Source organism: Bos mutus, chromosome 9, assembly GCF_027580195.1.
Source record: "Bos mutus isolate GX-2022 chromosome 9, NWIPB_WYAK_1.1, whole genome shotgun sequence".
NCBI classification, from domain to species: domain Eukaryota; kingdom Metazoa; phylum Chordata; class Mammalia; order Artiodactyla; family Bovidae; genus Bos; species Bos mutus.
The window spans coordinates 34,238,178-34,262,842 of NC_091625.1; the positions used below are offsets into that span (position 1 = coordinate 34,238,178).

Below are 24,665 nucleotides of genomic sequence, written 5' to 3' on the forward strand. Positions count from 1 at the left end.
GTTTAAAGCCCATCAAGTTCGCTCAAAGGACCATAAAATTCTAGAATCAAAACCCTATCACTCAAGTTCTGGTTGCAGGATGGTGGCATTAATTCCCTTTGCCCATCTTTCAAATATCTATAAACTCTCTGGACAAGTGAATTTAAAAACCCACAACTAGACGAAGATACCAAAGAGTAAACAAAAGCAGAAATTTTGTGGAGGGGACACAAAACTTGAACAATTGGTCACGTGTAGGGGATGATTGCCTATTTTTTGTTTGTTTAGTTTTGATGTTTGCCTGCTTTGTCCCTGGAGCCAGCCACTGCGGTCCCAAAACACTGGTGATTAAAAAGCAATAGATTCCTTCACCACTAGATGGCACCAGTTAACCCAAAATTTTCAAAGACAATGTACTCAATTTGGTTTATAGATAGGATACAGGCCTTTTCATAATCAAAAGAAGCATTTAAATTTAATACCATTTACAGAGTGAACAAGCAATCTCAGTAATACAGTGTGCTTAACAATTAGGACTCTATTATGAACAAAAATTTCTTATGAAATGGTAGTAATGTATTTGTATCATATAGTAACCCAGAGTAAAATTCCCAAAAATTTTACTCCTCTGTTCATAACCATGCTTTGGCATATGCTTATCCTTGTTTATTTTTTATCATAAAAATATGAATTAAAAAAAAGAAACTCCTCTCACTTGCTACAACATAAGCATTGCTGTCTTGTTATATTGCTAGAACTTAATGTTCTTGAAGCCTAACTGCAAGATTTGCATGATTTCCATACCCATGGAGACTTTTAATACAGTATAATCCATGCTTATTAGCTAAGCTACTTGCTACCTTGAAACTGCCTCCTAGCAGTGAGTCAAATACAAGACAAGGCTTTAATTATATTACCTCAATTTAATTCTCCTCTAACAAAATTGAATTACACTCCATGCTTAAGTACTTTGTGAAATAAGTAATAAATATTTTGTTTTCTGTACCAATTCATCTTATTCTCAAATCCGCCTTCCTGCCAACAAAATAAATAAGTAATAAAACTATAAGATTATATCTCCTTGAGTGTTGAACATGGATTTGAGGTAAATTTAATTAAGACAATTAAAATTCTCTGTCACGGCTGTTTCTCCCCTCCTAACCTATCTTGCATCCTATTCTCCTTCTCAAAAGGGAATATGACACAGAAGAAGCTGAGTGTCTGAATTTTCGGGGTTGGGGGGGGTGGGCTCAGCTAGTCCGGCCTGTGTTCTGTCTTCTCAAGCTCTGCAGACCCTGGGGAGACGTCTCTCCTTCCACCAGGGCCTCCAGCATAGTTGTATGCTGTGTGAAACTGGCAGCTACTGATGGTGACCATGGACCTGCTTTGCCTGAGGTCTTGAGTTCCTTCTCCTCGGAGCCTCCTTATCCCCCTACTCCAGGTCAGGTTCTATTATCCCTTCTTCATCCTTTATATAAGAGCTAGGGGGAATTGATGTCCTAGACAAAATACTTTCAGCCCTATCATCCCCCATATCCTCCGGGGGAGGGAGTCTTTTTTCATAATACTTGTTTAAATTGAGTTGTGATTTATAATACGTGCTGTAAAATTCATTAATGTTAAATGGGTAGTTGATGAATTTTTCCTTTTACCTCAGGTGCCATTATGGCTCTCCACAGCACTGTCAAAATTTTTGATAACCCTTTACAATATTCTTGAACCTTCCCTAGCATTTTCCCATCTTAATTAATGGAAGAGATTTAGTACATTTGGAATCCAACCCACCCTCTTTCTTTCCAAGTCCTTTGATGAGTTTGCCCAACAAAGGTAACAGGAGAAAGAGGCCTTTGGGCAACATTCTGTCATCTCTGTTACCCTGACACAGGTCCTAAAGCAGCAGCAAGCTAGTGTCCTTCACACTTCCCTGTTTATAGGAATTCGCACTTCATGTGTCATTTGTGGAAAACTTTCCCTGTCTCTTTAGAAATCAATGGTCTGAAATTACTCCTAGTTCTTGAAATGCGTGACTCATTTGTAATCATACAATCCCTAACTTTGCTGCCTGCCGTGTGCGTTCTCTGAAAGACTAACACTGGGAGCTGCTTGTACTAGTTTACCTACTGTTTGTAGCTTCATAACACTTAACTGGCTAGCACATAAATATTGAAAACCCACAATAGCCTTTCTTCTGGAATCCAAGAATGCATTGCTTTACTTCTTGGCACATGTATCTTGGGAGTTTGTCCCACTACAGTCAATGACCTCATCCTTTTCACTCATAAGAGATGTTATTGACATCTCTCTTAGATTTACCTCAACTAGGAAATGTTCATGTAATCTTTTGCTGCTGCTGCTAAGGCACTTCAGTTGTGTCCAACTCTGTGCGACCCCATAGATGGAAGCCCACCAGGCTCCCCTGTCCCTGGGATTCTCCAGGCAAGAACACTGGAGTGGGTTGCCATTTCCTTCTCTAATGCATGAAAGTGAAAAGTGAAAGTGAAGTCGCTCAGTTGTGTCCGACTCTTCTCGACCCCATGGACTGTAGCCTACCAGGCTCCTCTGTCCATGGGATTTTCCAGGCAAGAGTACTGGAGTGGGGTGCCATTGCCTTCTCCGATGTAATCTTTTAGACGTGTTTAATTAATATTTACCCACTGTTTTTCCTAAGGCATCAAAGAATGTGAAGTGGAAACTAGAAGCATTATTCAAAGCTTCAGACAGCAAACAGAACATTTCTTTGAAATCTCGTACTTTATCTTTAAAATGCATGGTCATCTTGCATTCTATTCCATAATTCATTCATTCAAAAATCAGGTGCCTACTCAGTGCCGTTGTTCCAGGGATACAGCAACGAACACAAAGATTTGTGTAGGTGTTTCACCTAGTAATACTGTATACCATTTAACACAAGTTAAAAACTGAAACAATTTTCCCTGATTCAAGAGCAAAACTGGTAATTCAAGACGAGCCAATTATTGCTTCAAATACCAGCCAGTCATGCTGTTACTGGGTGGGGCTTCCCAGGTAGCACTAGTGGTAAAGAACCCGCCTACCAAGGCAAGAGAACTAAGAGACCTAAGGGTTCAGTCCCTGGGTTGGGAAGATCCCCTGGAGGAGGGCATGGCAACCCACTCCAGTATTCTTGCCCAGAGAATCTTATGGACAGAGGATTCTGGTGGACTGCAGTCCCTAGGGTCTCAGAGTCGGACACGACTGAAGCAACTTAGCACACACACGCGCTGTTACACATCTTGCAGTTATGTGTGCTTCAGTGTGAGAAGCAGTCTTTGCTTAATTCCCAGAATACAAAGTCAACAGTGTATTTTTATGCAGATGAACATCTGTGGGAGTATCATTAGAACGAACCAGGTTGTCTTCATTTCCATTTCACTGGGTTCTGCCTACATTTGAAATGACAAAGGTGCATATTCGATACCTGTAGAAAAGGCATAAAACATAGACTTAAATGAGGGGCAAGTGTAATCATTCTTTACACTTCAAGTCTTTATTGACCTCATGCTACACGGCTCACCACTGCTTTTCTTAACCTTAACCGAACCACTCTTTCAGGTTCTTAAGCAACTGACTAGCTACAGAAAGGATTTCACCTTAGGAAAAGTAAAATCTCACATAACAAACTTTTGGACTTCTCTTTGCATAGAAATACTGAATATTACTACTATTTCTTTTTATTGTTCAAGATCAAGGTGAGTGATGAGTATTAAATTCTTCAATGATGCTTTTGTCTTAACTCTAATCATAAAGCCTGACTTTAAAAATAAACATGGATATTGCCGCTCTGTGGGTATACAGTTCTTGTACTTTTGAACACAGACAGCCATTTGTAATAGCACAAGTGCTTTCCTGTTGGGGTTAAGAGTCAATACTCCAAAACTGCAGAGACTGGATAACTTGCATGAAGCCTGGCTCTCCTGCCTAGAGCCCCCAAGTCAATCATTCCATATTATCATGAAGGTCTCGTGTGCATGAATGTGAATGTGTGCAGTGAACAATCCCACGAATTCAGATCCCTTCAGACTGTCAGTTAGAAAAGTTGGGAACGGCACAGTTTATAGACCTGACAACTGCAGGACAGCGGTTCTTCATCAGGAGTGTGCGTCACAGTCACTGTATCTCTGGCACGAGATCTCACTCATAAGGCTCGGATTGAGGCTCAGTGCTTATTAAGCTTCACTGAGAATGGTCTAGCAGTGTACTCTTCCGTAACTCCAAAGATGATTCTGATTCAGGTATTATTATAGGACTAAAGTCCATTTTACTCCTGACTGTTATATGGGCTTCTGGTTTTAAGACTTAAGTTTATCATGTCTGAAGGCTAGAATTCAGGTTTAATGCCCTGCTCACTCAGTCTTCTAATGTTTTATATGAATGAAAACCCTTAGAGTTTGAAAGTCACCACTATCTCCACACAGAAATTTCTACTCCAATTCCTTGTACATAAACACACACTTGTGTTCAGCAATGGCACATCTTCCAGCCTGAGTGTTTTTGGCAGGATCTCTTTCCAACACTAAATGACTTTATAAACATTTGACCTTCTTCCCACCAATAAGAGGAAGTGAACATTTTAATATTTGAAATTTTTAAGATCAATTTATTAAGTTCAATGATGAAAGCCATCAGAAGAATATTCTCCTGAAAATTATTTTTTCTTAGAAAAAAGAAAGGAAAATCAACACCCTCTCAGCATAGCCACAGATGCTGTGGCAGTCAAGCCTCTCTGCAGATGGGAATAGTCCATCAGTCGGTCAAGTCACTCTCCCGGTCAGCAGGATTGTAGTCTGGATCATCATCATCATCCTCCAGCTCCAAGTCATCCATTTCCTGGAACAAAGATTCATCTACCTCCACGTTGTTTCCAGCTGCAAAAGACAGAAGATTTCCCCTTCAGTCCTACACTCAGAAATAAAAGATACAACCCATTGGCAGGACCAAACAGGCTTCTTAAACACGCAGCTGTAGTGCACGTGACACAATCCTGAACTCCTACTGCAAATCATACCAGCGATGATCTGCACTGGTCAACAGAGACTCACACATCTCAAGAGCATCTTCAGGTTTCCAGTTCATAGTCTAAAAAGACCCAATACCAAAAAGGCCTTCCTAGAATGAATTATTTATGATCTGGCATGTTGTAAGCTAGAGACACCGATGATACAAAGTTGATTATCACTGACCAGGAGACCTGTACCAAGAGTTCATCTCTTTCCATACTGAAGATATGTATATACATCATTAAAGCTCAACTATCGCTAAGAGTCAGACACGACTGAGCGACTTCCCTTTCACTTTCCACTTTCATGCATTGGAGAAGGAAATGGCAACCCACTCCAGTGTTCTTGCCTGGAGAATCCCAGGGATGGTGGAGCCTGTTGGGCTGCCGTCTATGGGGTTGCACAGAGTCGCACACGACTGAAGCGACTTAGCAGCAGCAGCAGTAGCAGCATACATATAATCAGCTGACAAATTTATTTTGCTCTTCACTCTCATCCACCTCCCCTGTAACCAGTGGCATGCCTTTCCAAGATTCCAAATGTCTAAACCCTACCGGAAGCAATACTCAAGCTTTGCATGAAATAGCTTCATTCTTCAGTGTCTGTAGTACACATAAGTAGGATATTACAGTACTCTTAAACCACCGAACGTTGTTCACCTTCTTTCCCTCTCAGACTCTAGTCCACTGACATTCAACTCAGTGAGAAGAAACCCTGTTTCACGAAGCCTAAAAGCAGTTCAGTAATAAAATACAATTTGGTATGCTCAGGCCAAAGAGTAATTGACTAGGCCTGGGACAGGAAGTAGTGAAGCCTTCACAGAGCAGATGACATCTGAAATATCTTCATGAAAAATTCGAAACTATCCAGAAGAAAAGGAGCCAGGATGAAGCGATTCTAGGTAGAACATTATGCAAAAGCAGAGAAAAAAAGTTAAGACCTTGAATCCTAATTGGAACACAAGATTCATGAAGAAAAACATCCGAAAATAACAGATGAAGGCCAAATCAAAGGACCAAAGTAGGTCAACCCCTTCCTCTAAGCAGCAGAGAACCACCAGAGGATTTTTAAGAGACGAAACGGCACGATTAAACATGGGTTTTAGAAATACTGCCTCAGAGGTGGTAGCTACAAGGTAGGTAAGGGCACTAGGAGGAAGAGACTGAGGAGGGAAATAATGAAGCTCCTACTAAAGTCCAGTTGAAAAATAACAAATTTTCAAATCACGAGGAAAGAGTTAAAAAGACATTTCAGAGGCAGAATCAACAGAGCACTTTTGATAAGTTATTGGCTATAAAGAGATACTTGATCCACCAAACAGGAAAAAGAGTCAAAAATGAGTAAAGACAGTAAAACTTTTAAAAAAAGACGTTTGATACTCAACCTTCTTCCCTTCTCCAAAAGGTAGTCCAGGAATAAGGTCAAAAGGCCAGATGCTAGAGGATCCCAGCAGGCACAGAAGGCTGGGCATGACAGAAGGATGATGGAGTACAGAACTCGGGGAGCTACTGGAGGGTGACTGAGTAAGGAGCTCTACATTTAAGAGACGCTCACTGGCCTCCAGCTCCCTGAGGGCAAGGGACTTATCTGAAGTGTTCTCTGCTGTATCCTCAGTGCCCAGGACAGTGCCAAGCTTATAGCAGGGATGCAATAGATATTTGTAGGTGAATGGAAATGAGTAGATGAAGACAGCAAGAGGATAAGGGTTAGGATAAAAAAGAGAAGGAAAGCACAAGGAAAGCACCAGATGTTCCAAAGACAGTAAGAGTGGTGTGAAATATAAGACTTTTGGTTAGTTCCAGGTTTGCAGCTTTTATAAAGCTCCGTGACAGACCACGGACTACAGTTCCCGTAGATTTGTGATACTATAACTTTGAGGAAAATAGGTGATCTGAGTCACAGTGACCTGCTTTACCAAGTGTTAGAGGCAAAAGTGATCATATTGTTTACCTATTGCTATCTTTGATTTTCCTTATCATAAAACTTTAAAAAAATACACTGCCATAGTTTAATGTATAAGCTGATCAAACATTAGAATTTATTCTTCAAAGTGTGATTCTTTAGAGCCTTGGGAGGAAGAATTTACATTAAGTTATCACTATGATTTTCATGGTTTAATATTAAAAACAGCACATTATATACATATGGAATTCTAGTATTATCTTACCATCTTCCAAGAACTGGATATCAGATGTGTCAAGATTATGATCTGTTTCAAATAGTTGTCTCCCTAAAAGAAATAAACATATTTAATTAGAATGGTATAGTTTTTCTCTATCTTCCCTACAATACCTTTAAAAGGTATAATAATTTTAAAAAGTTAAAGATATAAAAAATCTGAAAACCCATTTTTCTGTGAATTTCAATAAATGTATGAACTCAGTAAGTAGCTAAAAGGCATATGAAATGTATTGGCATTAAAATGGAACAAGTGAAAGCCTAGTCCCAGAAAAACAAATGGGTTTGATTCCACCACTCTTAAGCCTTGTGATCCTAAAAGTCTTGGCAGCTATATCTGAAGATCTATCCCTTGCAATAGATTAAAGATAAGCCATAAAATTAATGATAATTATGTGTGAAGAAACATCATCATATGGAGATAACACTCTTTTTGCCCTATATGCCTAAGTATATTATTTTCTTACAGAAATCTATCCAAATGATCCTTTTGCTATACAAGAAATAATACAGGAGGGCTTAAAGGGAACAGGATATTGGGTGGGAGGTGGTGTCATACCACTTAATTTATTTTTTCCTGCTTGCTCTTCTTCCTTCATCCGTTTCTTTTTAATTTCCAAGAGTTCTGCATCAAACTTGGCCTTCCAATTTAAGAAATTCTCAATTGTAACAGGAGTACCATGGAATAATTGCTTATGAAAGAAAAAAAAACACGTCACCAGATAAATGAAACAACAGTTAGAAAATAAAGCCTAATGAACTTCTAGACTAATGAACACAGCCACTGAGAGGAAGCAAAGAGAAAAATGGTTTCAAGTCCATAATATTTAGTCTGATTTCTATCTGCACTGGCTACTTTCAGTGGTTTTGGCAATTTACTCTAGAAAAGTCTGTTTTTATATAATTACAAAAAACCAAAGATAATATGTGAGGTGTTAATATGTTTAAATATACATCAATTCATAACACTAAAATCCCTGCTTACATTTCTTACTTCATTTTAGAATCTAAGGTTTTCTTTAAAATTCAGTAAATATTTAAATTATTCTGACAGGAGCTTTATAATTCTAAACTTTATACTGTAAGTGAAATAATTTATATTTCTTGATTTTACCTGCATGCACTTTATTAACCTTTAACCAACTAACTGATCGTTCTTGTGTAATGCCCACCAAGTAAATGAAGGCCCTTCTAAAATTTTACTTAGTAAAGCTTTATTAAATTTTACTTGTGCTTATTTTTGTGATTTCCTCTCAAATTATTGAAATTTCCAAAACAAAAAAAAAAACCCCAAATGACAGATTTAAAGAATAATGAAAGAAAATATGACTTTTAAATATACCTTTTCGGCTTCTTCTGCTTCTTTTTCTTTTTGTTTCTTTTCTTCTTCTCTTCTAGTTTTTATTTGATCTACTATTTCATTTAATTTTTCTTGCACAGCTGTCACTAAGGTGAAGATCATCACCATACCAAGGTTTTCTTCTGCCTATGTAACCAAAAAAGAAAAAAAAGGCTGTAGTTAGAAACATAATTCTCAGAAAAATAAAAACAACCAACCAGTGGTGGGCGGGAGGTGTTTTAGCACAATCACTACACTCATACATGTATAATATGATCACTAATTCAGTTACACCATAAGTTCAGACTCTTGGATCATTTACGACAGAGGATGAGACGGTTGGATGGCATCACCAACTCAATGGACAGGAGTCTGAGCAAGCTCCGGGAGTTGCTGACGAACAGGGAAGCCTGGCGTGCTGCAGTCCATGGGGTCGCAAAGAGCTGGACACAACTGAGCAAACTGAACTGAACTGAACTGATGTGTGTGTGTGTGTGTGTGTGTGTGTGTGTGTGTATAAAGTGAAGTGAAGTGAAAGTCGCTCAGTTTTGTCCGACTCTTTGTGACCCCATGGACTATACAGTCCTTGGAATTCTCCAGGCAAGAATACTGGAGTGGGTAGCCTTTTCCCTCCCCAGGGAATTTTCCCAACCCAGGTTTCCCACATTGCAGGCAGATTTTTTACCAGCTGAGACACCAGGGAAGCCCATATACAACATCTTAAATTTTAAGTCTTATAATTTGCTATATTCAACTGAAAACAGATATTTCAATAGATTCTATGTAATAATCATATATGTAGGTAGAATTCAGAAAACCTTTTTCTACAGTAGCTAACAACATCAGTTCTCCAGCATATATTCATCATTTTAGCTTTAAATCATTACAAAAAGAAAGAAAAAAAGATACATAAAGTTAAATCATAAAAGTATCTACATTGTTATTATGTAGAAAATCCTTTTGCCTTCAAAATTCAGGTTAGTGTCACAGCTCTCAAAATATGCCCAAAGAACTAAAATGATATAACATGCTAGACACTGCTAGCTAATGCAGGAAAAAGTTTTCTGAATTCACACCAAGTGTTAACAAGCAGTTATACCTGACTGGTGAGATTAAGAATAATCTTTATTTTCTTCTTCATTGTTTTCTGTATTTTCTGAGTTTCTTTGTAATATAAACTATTTTGATAACTCAAAACTAATACAACTAAGAAAAAGATACAAATATGCCCTAAATACCTCTGATCACAAGTATCAGAATCAAAACTTCACTTTTGAAAGAAAGGAGTTTGAATATAAATAAAATATAAAATACATATTAACAAAAATAACTCAGATCAAGAAACTTATATTAATACATGAGTGACTGAATACAGTATATTGTTCCAGGCTTTCTACAATGTTTCCAAATGAAGCACTTTAAACTAAATGATATAGAAATAATATGACTTCACACTGGGTAATGAAGTGAACAGGACCTAGAATCAGCATAAATTAATGTTTGATATATCTTCTTTCACTCCTCATTCTCTAACAGCTCCAGATATTTTTAAAAGGTCAACAGTGAAAGCACCCACAGTTCTTGAAATATACCAGTCATATTTACAGTGGAGATGTTTTCTGTCAGTTTTTCTTAGAAAAACAAATAAAACTAGGACTTCTGCTTTTAAGATGGTGGAGAAAGATTTTATTTGCCCTCTCTACTCTCTACTGTGAAGAATCCATGAAAACTCTACCCAAGTAAAAGAGAGCTTTAAATATCTACCACGCCTAGACTGTGACTAGCCTGACCCATCAGAGAACGCTAGTAAGAACTTTCCAATACCCATTTTTTCTTCCAAGTAAACACCTGCTCTTGGAAGGGTCATAAACTATTATTGCTGTTCATAAGTTTAGGGAGCAGGAGAGATAGGAAAGAAAAAAATCAATCACCACTCCTCTCACCAAATTGCAGGTAACTAGACTGCAACAGATCAGAGGGCTTAGGGGCTGTACTTTTTTTTGAGTTTCAAACAAGGGTATAGGGAGAACTTCTCTTATTCAAATTTTAAAGGTATGGGAGGGAAGAATAATAAAGATGCTTTGTGAATGTGTGTGTGTGTGTGTGTGTGTGTGTACACATGCATCATGAATTCTGCTTGTTCAGTACACTCGTTATACATATTTAATTTTCTGACTCAAGATTAATGTATAATATTTAAGGCCAATAAAATAATGCCACTACAAAACGTGTTATTTCCTTACCTGTAATGCTAATAATTTTAAAATGTCTGCTACATCATTATCTTCTAGATTTAACTGGGCGAATATTTCATAAAGGGGAGCTTCATCTGGGTATTTTTCACTGTATGTAAACTTGAGGGTTGTCTGGACAGCTAAAGACATAAGAGAAGAGATTAATACAAATACCTTAAAATGTAGAGAGAGGTCAAAATCTTTGTTGAATTAGTAATTAATTTACAATGTGTCAATGAAAAGTAGCACAAAAGATTCTCCTACAAAAGGAAAACAAGGTTACTATGAGACCAGATAATCATTAACATACATAACATATACCACAAATATAGGTAAAAACAAATCACAGGGATACCAAAGATCACATCTAACACATGAAATACATTTGCTACTTATGAGTATTTTATCTTACTGCATGTCAGAAGAGGATGAAGAAGACACTCCTTTTAAAACCCTCCTTAAGATGAACAAAAGGCACTGAACATGACACACAGAAAAAGTACCAACTCAGGCTCATTTCCAGGCCTCTCCCAGAGCCGGCGTCCAGTGCAGAAGATCTGACTTTAGCTCCAGAGTCCATACTTCTATCTGCACAATGCCAGCAGAGCATTGCTAAGGGACTGCTGGAGGACACAGGTGTAAACTGGACAGTTTGAGAGGTTGTCTGAGAAACTTTTAACCTGACTCACTGACATTCTCCCCCAGTCTTTGGCCTGTGCCAGTTCACAGACAGGACATCGGTATAGGTGTGACGTTCTTAAAGGCACATAAGTGGGAAGTATCTCTCTGCTACCTAGTCTGATGAATTCTCAGTTTTGCCAGGCAATCTAAAACATAGCAGTAATGGTAAATATTTTTTGTTAAAACCTATTTGTCAACAAGACCCTTTATCTCCATTTCCTGTAACTCATATTTTAATTATTAAAACCTCCTGCTTTTGATGATTTAAACTAACATCTAGATTTCTCTCCATGGGAATGGAAAAAAAAAAAACCTCAAAATCTGCTGGCTTGGTATTTTTGTGTATGATGTCAACAAAGAATTTTATGAATCTACGGATATAAGATTGAACGTCAGGTAAGAAATACATAGTGTCTCTTGGCATTTTCTTTCTTTTTTAATTAACATGTTTCTAAATTTTATTGCTAGCACAAGTTTTCTTTTTTTTTTAATTTACCGATTCCACTATATGATGTAACAGAAACTCATTACATAAAATTTAGCAATATATTAAAGGAAAAACAAAATCAATAATGATCCCATCCTCAGAAAGAGATCACTGTTACCATTTTGGTATCTTTAAAGTATCTTAAGTACTATTAAAAGGATACTTTAAAGTATCTCTCTATGCATATAGTCTTTTAAACAAAATGTCAAAGGATCCTCATGTGTAATTGAGACTTTATACATATAAATAAAATCCATCTATATAAATATGTTAATAACTGTATCCAATATCTCTTTATTTCAGATTTCAGTAATATCAGTATTAACCTCATTTTCAATTCTATAAGACAGATTTAGTATTATCAAGTGATACCACTAAAATTGGTGTAACTGACTACTCATGACAGAATTTTAGTTGACTAGCTTAACAGGAAAAAAAAAAATTCTCAGGGTTAATGCCAACTTATATAACATTTTTATCAAATTACAGTATTAATTGAACTTAAATAAACTTAAGATACGCCTCTCCCAACATGTGCCAAATTAATTTGATCTTATTAATTTTATAGCTCCCTTATTTCAATTTGTATATTTGTCTTAGTTTGACAGTTATATAATATTGGTTTTTATCTGGCTTTATGTATATACATATTTAAATAACAGTACACTATCCAATCTAAAAAGACAGAGGGAAAATACAGGTAGGTATTTATCCAGCCCAGTTTATTACAGCAAATGTCTAGTAAACAATCTAAATATCCAATGAGGAAAAAGTAGATGGCATGCCATAGAAAACCACACAACCACTACATTATGCTTGCAGAAAGTCTTATTGACAAAAATTTCCTCCCCTTTCTCTACCCGCTATATTGTTAACATTTCTGTTTCACTTTTAAAAGTTAAGCTTTTTCTGCCAGAAAATCTCCTTGACTTCCTCTCTGTTTCTCCAGAAGTCATTATTACATAGTAAATACTGGTTAGAAACATGTTAACAATCATACTAAATTCTTAACAGAACCTTAGCACCTCCACACATCCAATGGCCTGCTAAATGGCTGCAGAAGGAATAAAATTCCTGAGAGAAGTGTAGAAAATTCAAAAGTATTTTTAATTAGACTTACTTTCATCATTTTCTCCAGCCTCAGATGTCACAGTAATGGTGAAGCTGGGTGGATTTTCTGATAATACTGCAAGAAAATATACACAGAGGTTAAGTTATTAACATAAGGCACATGCTTTTCCTTATTAGCAAAATACCAATTCCCAGTTCTGGAAACTGATCCCTAGCCTGTATTTCCATTTCCACAAATACAGACTTAATAGCAACAGTTCAGATGATAAAACATCCATCAATTTCTATTTAAATCTAGGGTTTTCTTTAATCTGGGAAAAAACACCTGTAATAGATACTCTCTTGGAGTTGTATCAATTAAGTAATTTATATTTTAATTCAAAATTTTCACCCACACATGGAAAGTCACATTCTAAAAAATTTCCAAATGAAATGGCAAAAAAAAAAAAGTTTGATGTTTCTCATCAGAACCTACCCACCCATAAATACTCAGTATTATCACTAATTTTTCTACTTATATATTTTGAAATACAATTCAGAATCTCTATGACAATCAGTAAATATCAATTTGTAAGAGTTTCTATCTTTTAGTTATCTCTTTCTCCCACATTGTCTCTAAAACCTTTGTTCTTTCACAAATTATTGAAACCTACCATCTTTCATGGAATTACGAAATTATCCATGAATTCAAATATCAAATTACTTCCAATTTGTCAAGCAAGACATGTCAATCAGCATTTTCATAAATAAGAAAGCTTTATATGCTATTTTACTGCCTGATGTCTATCTGATACTATTTATCTGTTTATGATCTATTCCCCCACAAGAATACTGTAAGAACTCAGAGAACTGGTGGATCAGTGCCAGGCAGTATCTAGAAACTCAATAAATTCTGGCTCAATGAAAGATCTAAACAATAAAAAGAGAAAGACAATAACAAATAAAACTCATATTCGGAACCATCAGAAAACTAAAAAAGGAAAATTCAAGCCACCCTTAACTACTGCTGAGCACACAAGTCTGCACTTCACTTCAGGCCTGAAAAGCACTAACCCCTACCCTACCAAGGTTGGTAACAGCTCAGCAGCCTCTTTCTGATAAGGGGCTCCCTGAAGACGTCACCATGAAAAGGACTCAGCTTTTCCTACTCAGTAACTTCTGAAGTCTTCATAAATATTATCAATAAAATTTTCAAGACATATGCCCTCATTCTAATTGAAGTTTGGAAGTACCTGAAGCAATGATGAACACCTATGACTAGTAGAGAGGGTTTGTCAGAAAGGAAAAAAGACCCACAGGACGCACATTTTAACAGGTCTCAGGCTGTCCAGCCTATGTTGAAAAAGCCCCTAAAAGGCAATTATAGTAGTAAAGCTTTTATAACATGACTGGCTCTGCCTCTTTTTCCTAACAAATGTGCGTAAAATATATTAGATGTATTTCACTCCCATTTTTTTCATAACCAACTTTAGCATTTACATGCCATGAAATATAAACAGTGCAACTACAGAAATAAGGGTTCAATGAGGCTGTAATTTAGGGGAACCTACACCAATAACTACAGATGGTGACTGCAGCCATGAAGTTAAAAGACGCTTACTCCTTGGAAGGAAAGCTATGACCAAACTAGACAGCATATTCAAAAGCAGAGACATTACTTTGCCAACAAAGGTTCGTCTAGTCAAGGCTATGGTTTTTCCTGTGGTCATGTATGGATGTGAGAGTTGGACTGTGAAGAAGGCTGAGCGCCGAAGAATTGATGCTTTTGAACTGTGGTGTTGGAGAAGACTCTTGAGAGTGCCTTGGACTGCAAGGAGATCCAACCAGTCCATTCTGAAGGAGATTAGCCCTGGGATTTCTTTGGAGGGAATGATGCTGAAGCTGAAACTCCAGTACTTTGGCCACCTCATGTGAAGAGTTGACTCATTGGAAAAGACTCTGATGCTGGGAGGGATTGGGGGCAAGAGGAGAAGGGGACGACAGAGGATGAGATGGCTGGATGGCATCACTGACTCAATGGATGTGAGTCTCAGTCAACTCCGGGAGTTGGTGATGGACAGGGAGGCCTGGCGTGCTGCAATTCATGGGGTCGAAGAGAGTCGGACACGACTGAGCGACTGATCTGATCTGACACCAATAACAGCTAACATTTATTGAGCATTTCTTTGCACTTGTGCTCTTCTATGCATTTACACAGAGACCCTTTATTTCTCACACCAAAACGGTGGTTTTATACTATCATCATATTTTACCAAATTTAAGATGCCATCAAGTATATAATGCACCCTACTTTATGTACCACTAAGAAAGAAAAAAGGAACTGCCAACTAAACTATGATATGTAGTCAACTGTTCGACAAATTCAGACTTCAAAGATGTTTAAATGTTAAGATGTCTTAGAATCAATTAAATATAATATCATTCGAATTTTATAGATGTGGAAACAGGGATAAAAAGCTTTTAAATAATGTGCCCAAAGCTATACAACTGGCAGGACTAAATAAACTGTATAGAATTTCACCTAAAAAGAAAAAAAAAATTCCAGCTGAGAAATTCCAGGGAAGTCACTGGAGCCAGGTGGTGGATTAAGGCATACTCTGTGCAATCCCATAGATGGCAGCCCACCAGGCTCTGCCATCCCTGGGATTCTCCAGGAAAGAACACTGGAGTGGGTTGCCATTTCCTTCTCCAATGTGTGAAAGTGAAAAGTGAAAGTGAAGTCGCTCAGTCGTGTCTGATTCTTAGCGACCCCTTGGACTGCAGCCCACCAGGCTCCTCCGTCCATGGGATTTTCCAGGCAAGAGTACTGGAGTGGGGTGCCATTGTCTTCTCCGACTCTGTAAGTAGAGATGGAGAAAAGGAATGCAGGTTAGAGTAACGTGGCAGCAAGGGTATAATGGTAAGAGAGCTTAAGGGACATACAAGGAATTAGAAATTATTCCATTGGTGGATGTATGTGGTGAATAAAACAGGTTGAAAATAAACAGCTGAAAGTTTAGTGTGGATAGTGATAGCTTTTTTTAGTGGTAGTAATAAGGTCAGAATTCTATTTCTAAACACGGAAGATAAATCTAGTAACGGTGCATAAAACAGAAGGAGAAAAACAAGACTAGAGGCAGGATGAAACTAGATAGCCACTGAAATTGTCTCAGCAAAGTTAATGAGGTTCTGAATTAAGCTGGTAGCAATGGAAACAGGGAAGAGGAAGAAATCGAAGATGGTGATGGGTGACAACCTGAATTTGCAGGCAGGACCACCAACAAAAACAAGGACTAGAAATGAAAGACCAGACATATTTGAAGGACACAGGGTGCTTTCAGCTGGAAATATCAAGTAATCAGAAATGGGCAAATGACGCTGAAGAAAGTTGGGCTGGAATTTAATTTGGGATCATCCACAGAGAGGTAACAGGGAAAGGCATTTGACTAAATGAAATCACCAGAGAGAACACAGAGAGAGAAATAAGGGCCAGGATCAGCTGTGTAAGGAGTCCTAAACTCGGGGAACAAAAGCAAGAGGAGGAAATAGTTCCAGAGATAGCAAGAAAAGCAGTCATGACAGGTCAACCCTCAAGAGAAGCCTAAGTACCGAGGGATGCAGGTCTGACGAGGCAGTACCTCCAGTGCGCCATGTGTGTCTGGGGCGCTAGGGTGAGGGTCATGGAGAAGGAGCCTGTAAGGTCACACCTAAATCCCTAACAAGGCCCTTGGTGATCTGGCCCCTGCATACATGGCAGGCCTCATTTTCTGTGTCTCTCTACATTCTAGCTATACCCAACTACCTATTCTTTGCACACATGGCTCTCACAGAGTCACAAGTCTGCACATGTGCGCCCTCCCCCAGTCTCGTTTATATAACTCCACATGACCCCTCAGCTCTCCAGAACAACTCAGTCCCCTCTCCCTCAGTTCCTGCTGCATTCTATATATACCTCCATGAAAGAATCATCCCACTGTATTGTAAATTACTTATGTGATGTCTTTGCCCAAGAGACTGAGCTCCTAACAGTACAGACAGTAAATATTTGTAAGTGAGGAAACCATTTGGTAAATGAGGACAGGGGAACACTAGCAAGAACATCACTGAACTGCCTGACCATGATGAACAAGATAAAAGCTGATAAACTACCAATCCATGAGAATTTGTGATGAGAGCCATGTTCAGTAAAAGCCTGGAAATGAAAGAACTGCAGGGCTACAAAGTGTATGGATGGAAAGAGGAATTTCAGAGGCGAAAATTTTAAAGATGGCATTTCCAAGCTGTGACTATCACCCCATGCAGTTGGAGGAAACAGAAATCAAAACTGTCTGTTGATAAAGACAGGAGTTATGAAGCCATCAGAAGTATCAGAAGCAGCAGCAACTAAGATGGCAAATTTCCAGGAACTGGTATCTTATATTTATTTAACAGTTATGAAGTTTCCACACTAGTATCAGTGCTCATGCTCAGTTGTGCCCAGTGCTTTTCGACCCCGTGGACTGTAGCCCACCAGGCTCCTCTATCTATGGGATTCTCCACGCGAGAATACTGGAGTGGGTTGCCATTTCTTCTCCAATGGATCTTTCTGATCCAGGGAGGAAACTCGAGTCTCATTTCCTACACTTGGCAGATGGATTCTTTACCACTGTGCCATCTGGGAAGCCCCTGGTGGAAGGTCCCCTGGAGGAGAGAAGAGCTACCCATCCAGTATTTTTGCCTGGAGAATTCCACAGACAGAGGAGCCTGGTGGGATACAGTCCATGGGGTTGCAAAGAGTCGGACACAACTGAGCGACTAACTCTTTCACACTTACATTATTCCTTATTAAATAGATAAGGAAGCAAAGGCTTAGAGAGGTTATATGATTTGTCCAAGGACAGAGAGCTGATACCCACTGCACCAAATTGCCATTACAGAGAAAAAATGGTGAATCAGGAACAAACAAAGATTTTGGAGAACAATGCTAATTTCTGCAGTAGCCACTCTCCCCTTTTTTCAGTTACACCATTTTTAACTGAGTGTACTGCCCATCCAGAATAAAAACTGTCTTTCCCAGCCTCCCTCCAGTTAGGTCTCACCAAATGACTGAGTTACAGCCAATGGGATAGAAGGAAGTAAGTCCTTTGATAGTTTTTGAGGAAATTTCCTTAAGGAACTGCTGTCTTTTACTTCTTTGTCCCCGCTCCCTTCATTCCTTTATCTATCCTACTGCCTGGAAAAGGAATGCTGCTATCCTCACCATGAGGGTGAGACTATATCTTAGGGATGACAGAGAACTAGGAAGAAGACTGGTTCTTGAAGAAATCTTGAACTAGAGCTACATAAGTCTCATTTATGTGCAAGAGTAATAAACTTTTACCTTTTTAAAACCAGCTATTTGGGGTTTTCTGTCATAGCTAAACCTAACTAAAAAACAAACAAACAAAAAAAAACACAGAAAATTTAAAAGGGATAATATTCCAAAGCTTGGAGGTTACTAAAATAGGGAAACTTACTTAATTGGACTCGAAAAGATGAATTATTCCTGAGTTCTCATGAAGTGATAATCCTATTCCAATGCATTACTATCGTACTGTGAGCTGAGGCAAGTTGAGGAAAGATTAGCTTTCACTAAAGAGATCGGTCAATCCTAAAGGAAATCAACCCCAAATGTTCACTGGAAGGACTGATGTGGAAGCTGAAGTTCCAATACTGTGGCCACCTGATGTGAAGAGCTGACCAATTGGAAAAGACCCTGATGCTGGGAAAGATTGAGGGCAGGAGGAGAAGAGGGTGACAGAGGATGAGATGCTTGAATGGCGTCACTGATGCAATGGACTTGAACTTGGGCAAACTCCGGGAGATAGCAAGCGACAGGGAGGCCTGCCACAAAGAGTCAGAGTCACAAAGAGTCAGACATGACTTAGCGACTGAAAAACAACAACAAAGAGACCAGATATCCACCACTGTGAGTGGATCAAAATCCTTTTGAAAAAAAGAATACAGTTGTTGGGCACTGTTCAAGGAGCCAGTGGAGGGGCAGGAGAAGTGTTAGGTGACACAGGGGCAGATGATGGAAAACTAGACAAAACTAAGAATTTTGTCAAAAGCAGAGAAATCGGAGGTAGTAACTGAAAGGTACACTAAAGGAGCACACAAATGACAGGTTTTCCACAAAAAACCAGATCAGCCCCTATTAAAGGAAGTCCCTATAGGTCTTAGACAGCAACTGTCCTAGAAAAACTGCTTTCACAAGATGACTTCTGCCCCGAGTCTAAATGCAATTCTAACTGTTAAGCTCACAGCTGTTAACTCAGAGGTACTAACACAAGCAAATACAGGATTACGTACCCCTCTTTGTAAGGTCAAACAGAATTTAGGGAACCTGACTTTGGCTAGCCTGAAGCTAACCAATTTGATCCAACAAAACTCCCCATATATAGCCAGGGACTTTGATACAGAAATGGAAATAACCAAATTCAACTATCGTAGCAGGATCTTGTGAAGTGAAGCACTTCTGAAGGAGGATGTGGCATCAGGAGCATCCATGTATATTTTAGAAGACTAGTTGTTAGGAGGATTGGATTAGTGTGCAATCAAGTTACAGAATGGACACAAAGAAGAAACTGTATTATGATCTGTTAGAATTCACAACAAATGCAACACTGGGCCAAAAGTTCTCTGCAAATAGCCAGGAAATCAGTTCTCAAGTCAGGTTAGGTCTATGTGCCTAGGTCTACGGCTGAATGAACAGTGCCTCTTCAGCCTCCACAAGGGGGCCATGATGTACTTAACAAAGGCTTCTCTGTCAGCACTCTATCATTTATTTTAAAAAATATATATATATATATATATATATATACACACACACTTCATCAACAGCATTGAGCACTTACCAACTCTAGTATTCAATGAAATTCAAAATGAGATTTGAAAACTACCAATTATTGTTCCTTGGCAAACTAATACAAACAAGCTCTCTTTCTTAAACCAGGTATGAAAATACTAAAGTATGAAATCATCAACACATAAGGAAGCTATAAAAAAAATAGTACACCTTGCAAATCCTCAAAAGATTCCAAAAGACCAAACACAGAAATAAACGACTCCAAAGTCCGCTTGCCTTTGCCTTGAGATTGCATACAGAAGTTGACCAAAGTTCCTAAATAACTATAAATCAGGACAACTCCTTTTAACTTATTTAATGCAACTGTAGGGGTGCTGATAGGAATTAAGAGACAGAAGGGCTCAGCTGATACTGCAGAATACTTGAGGCGTCCAAGATCCACAAATTTTCTTTTATTAACTTGGCTCAGAATTCTCAAGCACTTTTGCATCTGACAAGAATTTCACATACCCAACTACATCAGACCCTAGTACAATTTGAAAGAACCATCCTATTATTTTAGGGTTAAAATGTATCACTTTTACAAATGTTTATAAGCACAATATTTAATGAGTATATCTTAAAGTCCAAAGAAATGAGAAGAGCACATCTTGTGCTTTCTTCAGTCCGCCTATGCTGTGCTCATGCCTGTCCCCTTTCCAATGTACCAGAAATGACCAAATGTCATGATTAAGAGCATATCCAACAACTGACCCTATATTCTGTTTTATTTAGACATTGATACATCAGCAAGGATAGAGAAGGGAGCCAGACTCCATACACACTCACCCAGTTAATGACACTCTCAAACCCCTCTTCACTCATCCCCTTAACATCCTCACAGCACAGCTGAACTGCTGGTGAGAGAGAACATGAACAGGACTGGAACTATACAGGGATAGCTGAGAGACATAAGCCTGTTGGCAAAGCAGAACAAAATTTGCTACCATTGCAAGCAGTGATCAAAGGGTAGAGCTAAGAAAACTAAGCTAAACAATGACAAGGGAGAGGGGTTAGAGTTCATGAGTTAAAATAACATTACCTTACACTCTGAATTCTGACAGTCAGTTATGCACAACACTCAAAGGACGGGGTAAGGAAGGTAAGTCCCACAAACCTAGGCTATACTCGCTCATATTGGCTTTATTAGATCACCTCTCAAAACCTGAGTGTAAAGTGAGAGAAGGCATATTGATATGCTTATCTTGAAGCATTTTCAGAATCATCAGAAGGATGGTTTACTACAGAAGAATTCTCTTCCTTGAAAATATACCTAATGAACTTCTCATTACCATTTTACATTAGCCCAACTTACCAAGTAACTTTCTGCTCCCCGTCATACCAGCTGGAGTGGAACCCCAGTCCCAGACCTAACTGTTATTACCAGTCCTGCTACTAACTTGCTGGCCAACCCAGAGCCAACCGCTTGCCTTTCCCAAGCCTCCACTACCTTGCTTCTAGCAAGAGGAAGCCAGGCTGCTGCTGCTGCTGCTGCTGCTGCTGCTAAGTCGCTTCAGTCGTGTCCAACTCTGTGCGACCCCATAGATGGCAGCCCACTAGGCTCCTCTGTCCCTGGGATTCTCCAGGCAAGAATACTGGAGTGGGTTGCCATTTCCTTCTCCTAGACAACATCTAATATCCTACTACAAGTCTAACTACCTGTGATCTTACAGTGGACCTGAGGTTTGAGCCAACTCATTCATTGGGCAATCTGAAGAATGTCAGAACATTAAAAAAAAAAAGAAGAGAAGAGAAAAACGACAAACTTCAGGGACAAGACTACTCTCAAAACTGATCCTGGGTAACTTTGAGAATTCTGAATCCCACAAACTTTAAAACACCAAATATGAGAAAACAGCCTGAATAATGGTGAAAATGTGAAAACTGATACTTCTGCGGCTCTGGAAAGGCTATTCCCACTTGGAGAACCTTCATTCGTGTATTTCACTAAACCTCGCGCTGCTGTTAGTTCAGGTCCGTTCAGTCGCTCAGTCGTGTCCGACTCTTTGCCACCCCATGGACTGCAGCGACACAGAAACCAATGTGCACCCGACTGAATTCCAGGCCTGCCACTCCAGGGACCTTGCTAGCCTCGCCCGGACTTTCAGATTTCAAGGAATTAGCGGAGAAGAGAGAACAGCCGTAGAGTTACTAGTAAATGTCTGATCACTGCAAGAGAAGAGCTAGAGGAGAGAGTGGCGAGCCAGGTGGCCACGCGGCCTGGCTGTTCCCTTCTCCATCCTGGCAGGGGATGTCGAGGGCCGTGGAGCGGTCCGTCCCACTCCACCCCGGGTAGCTGCCGGCCTGTGGCCGCGAAAGTCACCTGTGAAGGAGTCAGGGTAGATGGACTCCAGAGCCTCCAGCTCGTTGCGCTGCTCCTCGCCGTAATCTGTCATCGCGGCCCTCGCTGCAGCCCATGGATCGCCCAGATACCCAGGCGGCGTGCTGCAGCCTGGACCGCGGCCGCGCCGGGAGAGCAGGCAGCGGCCGGGCGGGCGCAGGCGCAGAGTCCCAGGCAGAGAGGCCTGGGGCCCACAGCCAGGCTGGGCCTGCTGATCAACAGCCCTGCGCCGGCCTCCGCCTGCTCCCTAGTTCCGCGTTCGACTCGTCGGGCCTGGCCGTTGGGCTGACTGTCCCACGCCCGCTCGGGACTTGCTGGGATGGGGAAAACACCAGGTCTGGCATTTGCCACAGACACCTAAGGATTGGTTACTGGGCTTTTCGGAACCAGAACTTGAGAAGGCCCTCAGCGCCGCATCCTCGCTCTACTAGTCTGGTCTTAAGGCCAGCCTCGGGTACCGGGGAGGGACTATCTAGCTGGAGGCGGGACGCTGCGGGCGTCCCTGCTCTTGATCGCTTCGGGTCTCCGGCTTGCGACCCTGTGGCAGCGTCCAGAGGGCGGATGCCCACGTCCTAGTGCTGACTAATGGCGTGTCCCAGGTGATTTCTACGTTTCTGGAACCTCCAAGTTCTCGGCATCCCACAAGACTGTAGAATCCAGTGGCCAGAGGAACAGCTCTCGTAGTGCATCAGGCGGGTCCAGAAAGCTCGGCCCAACTTCCGAGTAACGAGTCAGAGTGGATCTGGGGGAGAAAGCAAGTGAAAGTCCTGAGATCTTTTGAATTTGTAAAATGAACGCGGCAGGATGTAGATCTAAATATTCTGAGATCGCGTATTTCTGAACTGATGAAAGAGGTGTAAGTTTCGGTAACAGTTTTGGTTAAGTATTGTCTCCGAAAAATACTCAGAACCTTTGATTTGGAAGGATGAAACTGAAGAAGTAATAGTACTTAATACATATACATCTCTTATCTTCCAGTTCATCACAGCAGTTACAAAGAGAGTTTTCAAAAAATAACTGTAATGGCACAAACTAAGAAAATGGCCAAACATGGTACTTTTATGAAATGAAAGCTAAACATCCATTTATGTGTATAATAAAGGAAGATTTTTAGTTTTTTAATGCAGAAAAATATAAGAACATTAAAATATTTTTCATATTTGTCTGTATTTTTCTTTTTGTTTCTGTATTAAAGCTTAGAGATAACGGCTCTGAAGTTTTCTCTTGCTAAAATGATGATGTCCCATGGACCAGAAGGTATCTTGATATTCTCTTGGGACTTATTGCCTCTTTGGCAACCCACTCCAGTTTTCTTGCCTGGAGAATTCCATAGACAGAGGAGCCTCGCGGGCGAGAGTCCATGGGGTAGGAAAGAGTCGGACATGACTGAGCAACTGACACACACACTGCTTACTTAGCAGAAGGATATGTGAAAACGAACATATTCACTTCGGTACTGATTCCATGTCTTCGGTATTAAGGGTTATTAGGGCATGCATTGGAAAAGGAAATGGCAACCCACTCCAGTGTTCTTGCCTGGAGAATCCCAGGGACAGGGGAGCCTGGTGGGCTGCTGTCTATGGGGTCACACAGAGTCGGACACGACTGAAGCGACCTGCAGCAGCAGCAGCAGCAGCAGGGCATTGTTTTAAATTTTCAAGAAAAAAATGGGAACTCTTCTGAGGATGGTAAGAATCTCATGAAATACGTGAAGTAACTTTGCAAATACAGGGTGCTTCTGGGAATCCTCGGTTTAGGGAAATCAGTGATTTGTTACTGGAGAAGAAGGTTCTGTGCAAAGGGGGGAGCCCGCTTGTTATTTTGGAAGCCAGTGTGGCTGGTGCATGGTGAACTGGTGTGGGAGTTTGCAGATCATGTAGGATCACTGGAGGATTTAGGTGGAAGAGGGACAAAGTCTGAAAGTGTGGAGACCAGTTAGGCCATGGCAATAATCTAAACAAAGACAGTGATGATTTGGACCAAAGCTACAGGACCAAACAGGTTCTGGATATGTTTTGAAGGTGTCAGGATTTGATATGAGTTGTAAGAAAAGGATGAATAAAGGGTGATATTTGGCAGGAACAGCTGGAAAGATGAAGTTCTTTTGACCAAAATGACAAATGAGGAAGATAGAATGAGTTTGGCAAGGAAGTTGATAGCACCTATAATCCATGGATCAAAGAAAAACACCCAAGTAAAAACTTTTTTAATTTTCTAAATGATAATCAAAACACAAGTTATCAAAATAGGTGCAGTGAAGCAACCAATTTAAGCTTTATATTAGGAAAAGAAGGTTGGTTACAAGTTTTAATCTTTTAAATGGAGTGCCCCTTTATCTCCTTTATTTTTTTATTAACAGAATTTTTGGTAAAACATTTTCAAATCTGTTGTATATTTACTATAAAACCTTCCTATTTCAGGATGCTCAAGAGTGATTCTTTAATACTAAAGATAACTTCCAGTGCTAATGTAAGCAAGAGAACTCACTTCCAAATC

General features: G+C 39.7%; 1 protein-coding gene across 1 annotated transcript; it reads right to left on the reverse strand.

The window, feature by feature from the left end:
* Nucleotides 1-4,573: 4,573 nt before the first annotated feature.
* RWDD1 (RWD domain containing 1) lies at nucleotides 4,574-22,412 on the reverse strand. Its single transcript, XM_005896861.3, has 7 exons — nucleotides 22,152-22,412; nucleotides 13,034-13,099; nucleotides 10,755-10,885; nucleotides 8,515-8,658; nucleotides 7,732-7,864; nucleotides 7,162-7,224; nucleotides 4,574-4,862 (listed from the first exon to the last, which is right to left on the reverse strand). Exons 1-7 carry the CDS (start codon nucleotides 22,222-22,224, stop codon nucleotides 4,741-4,743), a joined length of 732 nt encoding a protein of 243 aa, XP_005896923.2. The 5' UTR covers nucleotides 22,225-22,412; the 3' UTR covers nucleotides 4,574-4,740.
* Nucleotides 22,413-24,665: the final 2,253 nt, after the last annotated feature.

What these genes read in the sequence shown, in the direction of transcription:
- RWDD1 (XM_005896861.3), bottom strand. Translation starts at nt 22,224, where the DNA reads ATGACAGATTACGGCGAGGAGCAGCGCAACGAGCTGGAGGCTCTGGAG. An exon ending in CTACCCTGACTCCTTCACAG is followed by an intron (nt 13,100 to 22,151) that starts GTGACTTTCGCG and finishes ATTTTCTTGCAG; the next exon opens with TATTATCAGAAAATCCACCC. An exon ending in AAGCAGAAGAAGCCGAAAAG is followed by an intron (nt 7,865 to 8,514) that starts GTATATTTAAAA and finishes TTCTTTCATAAG; the next exon opens with CAATTATTCCATGGTACTCC.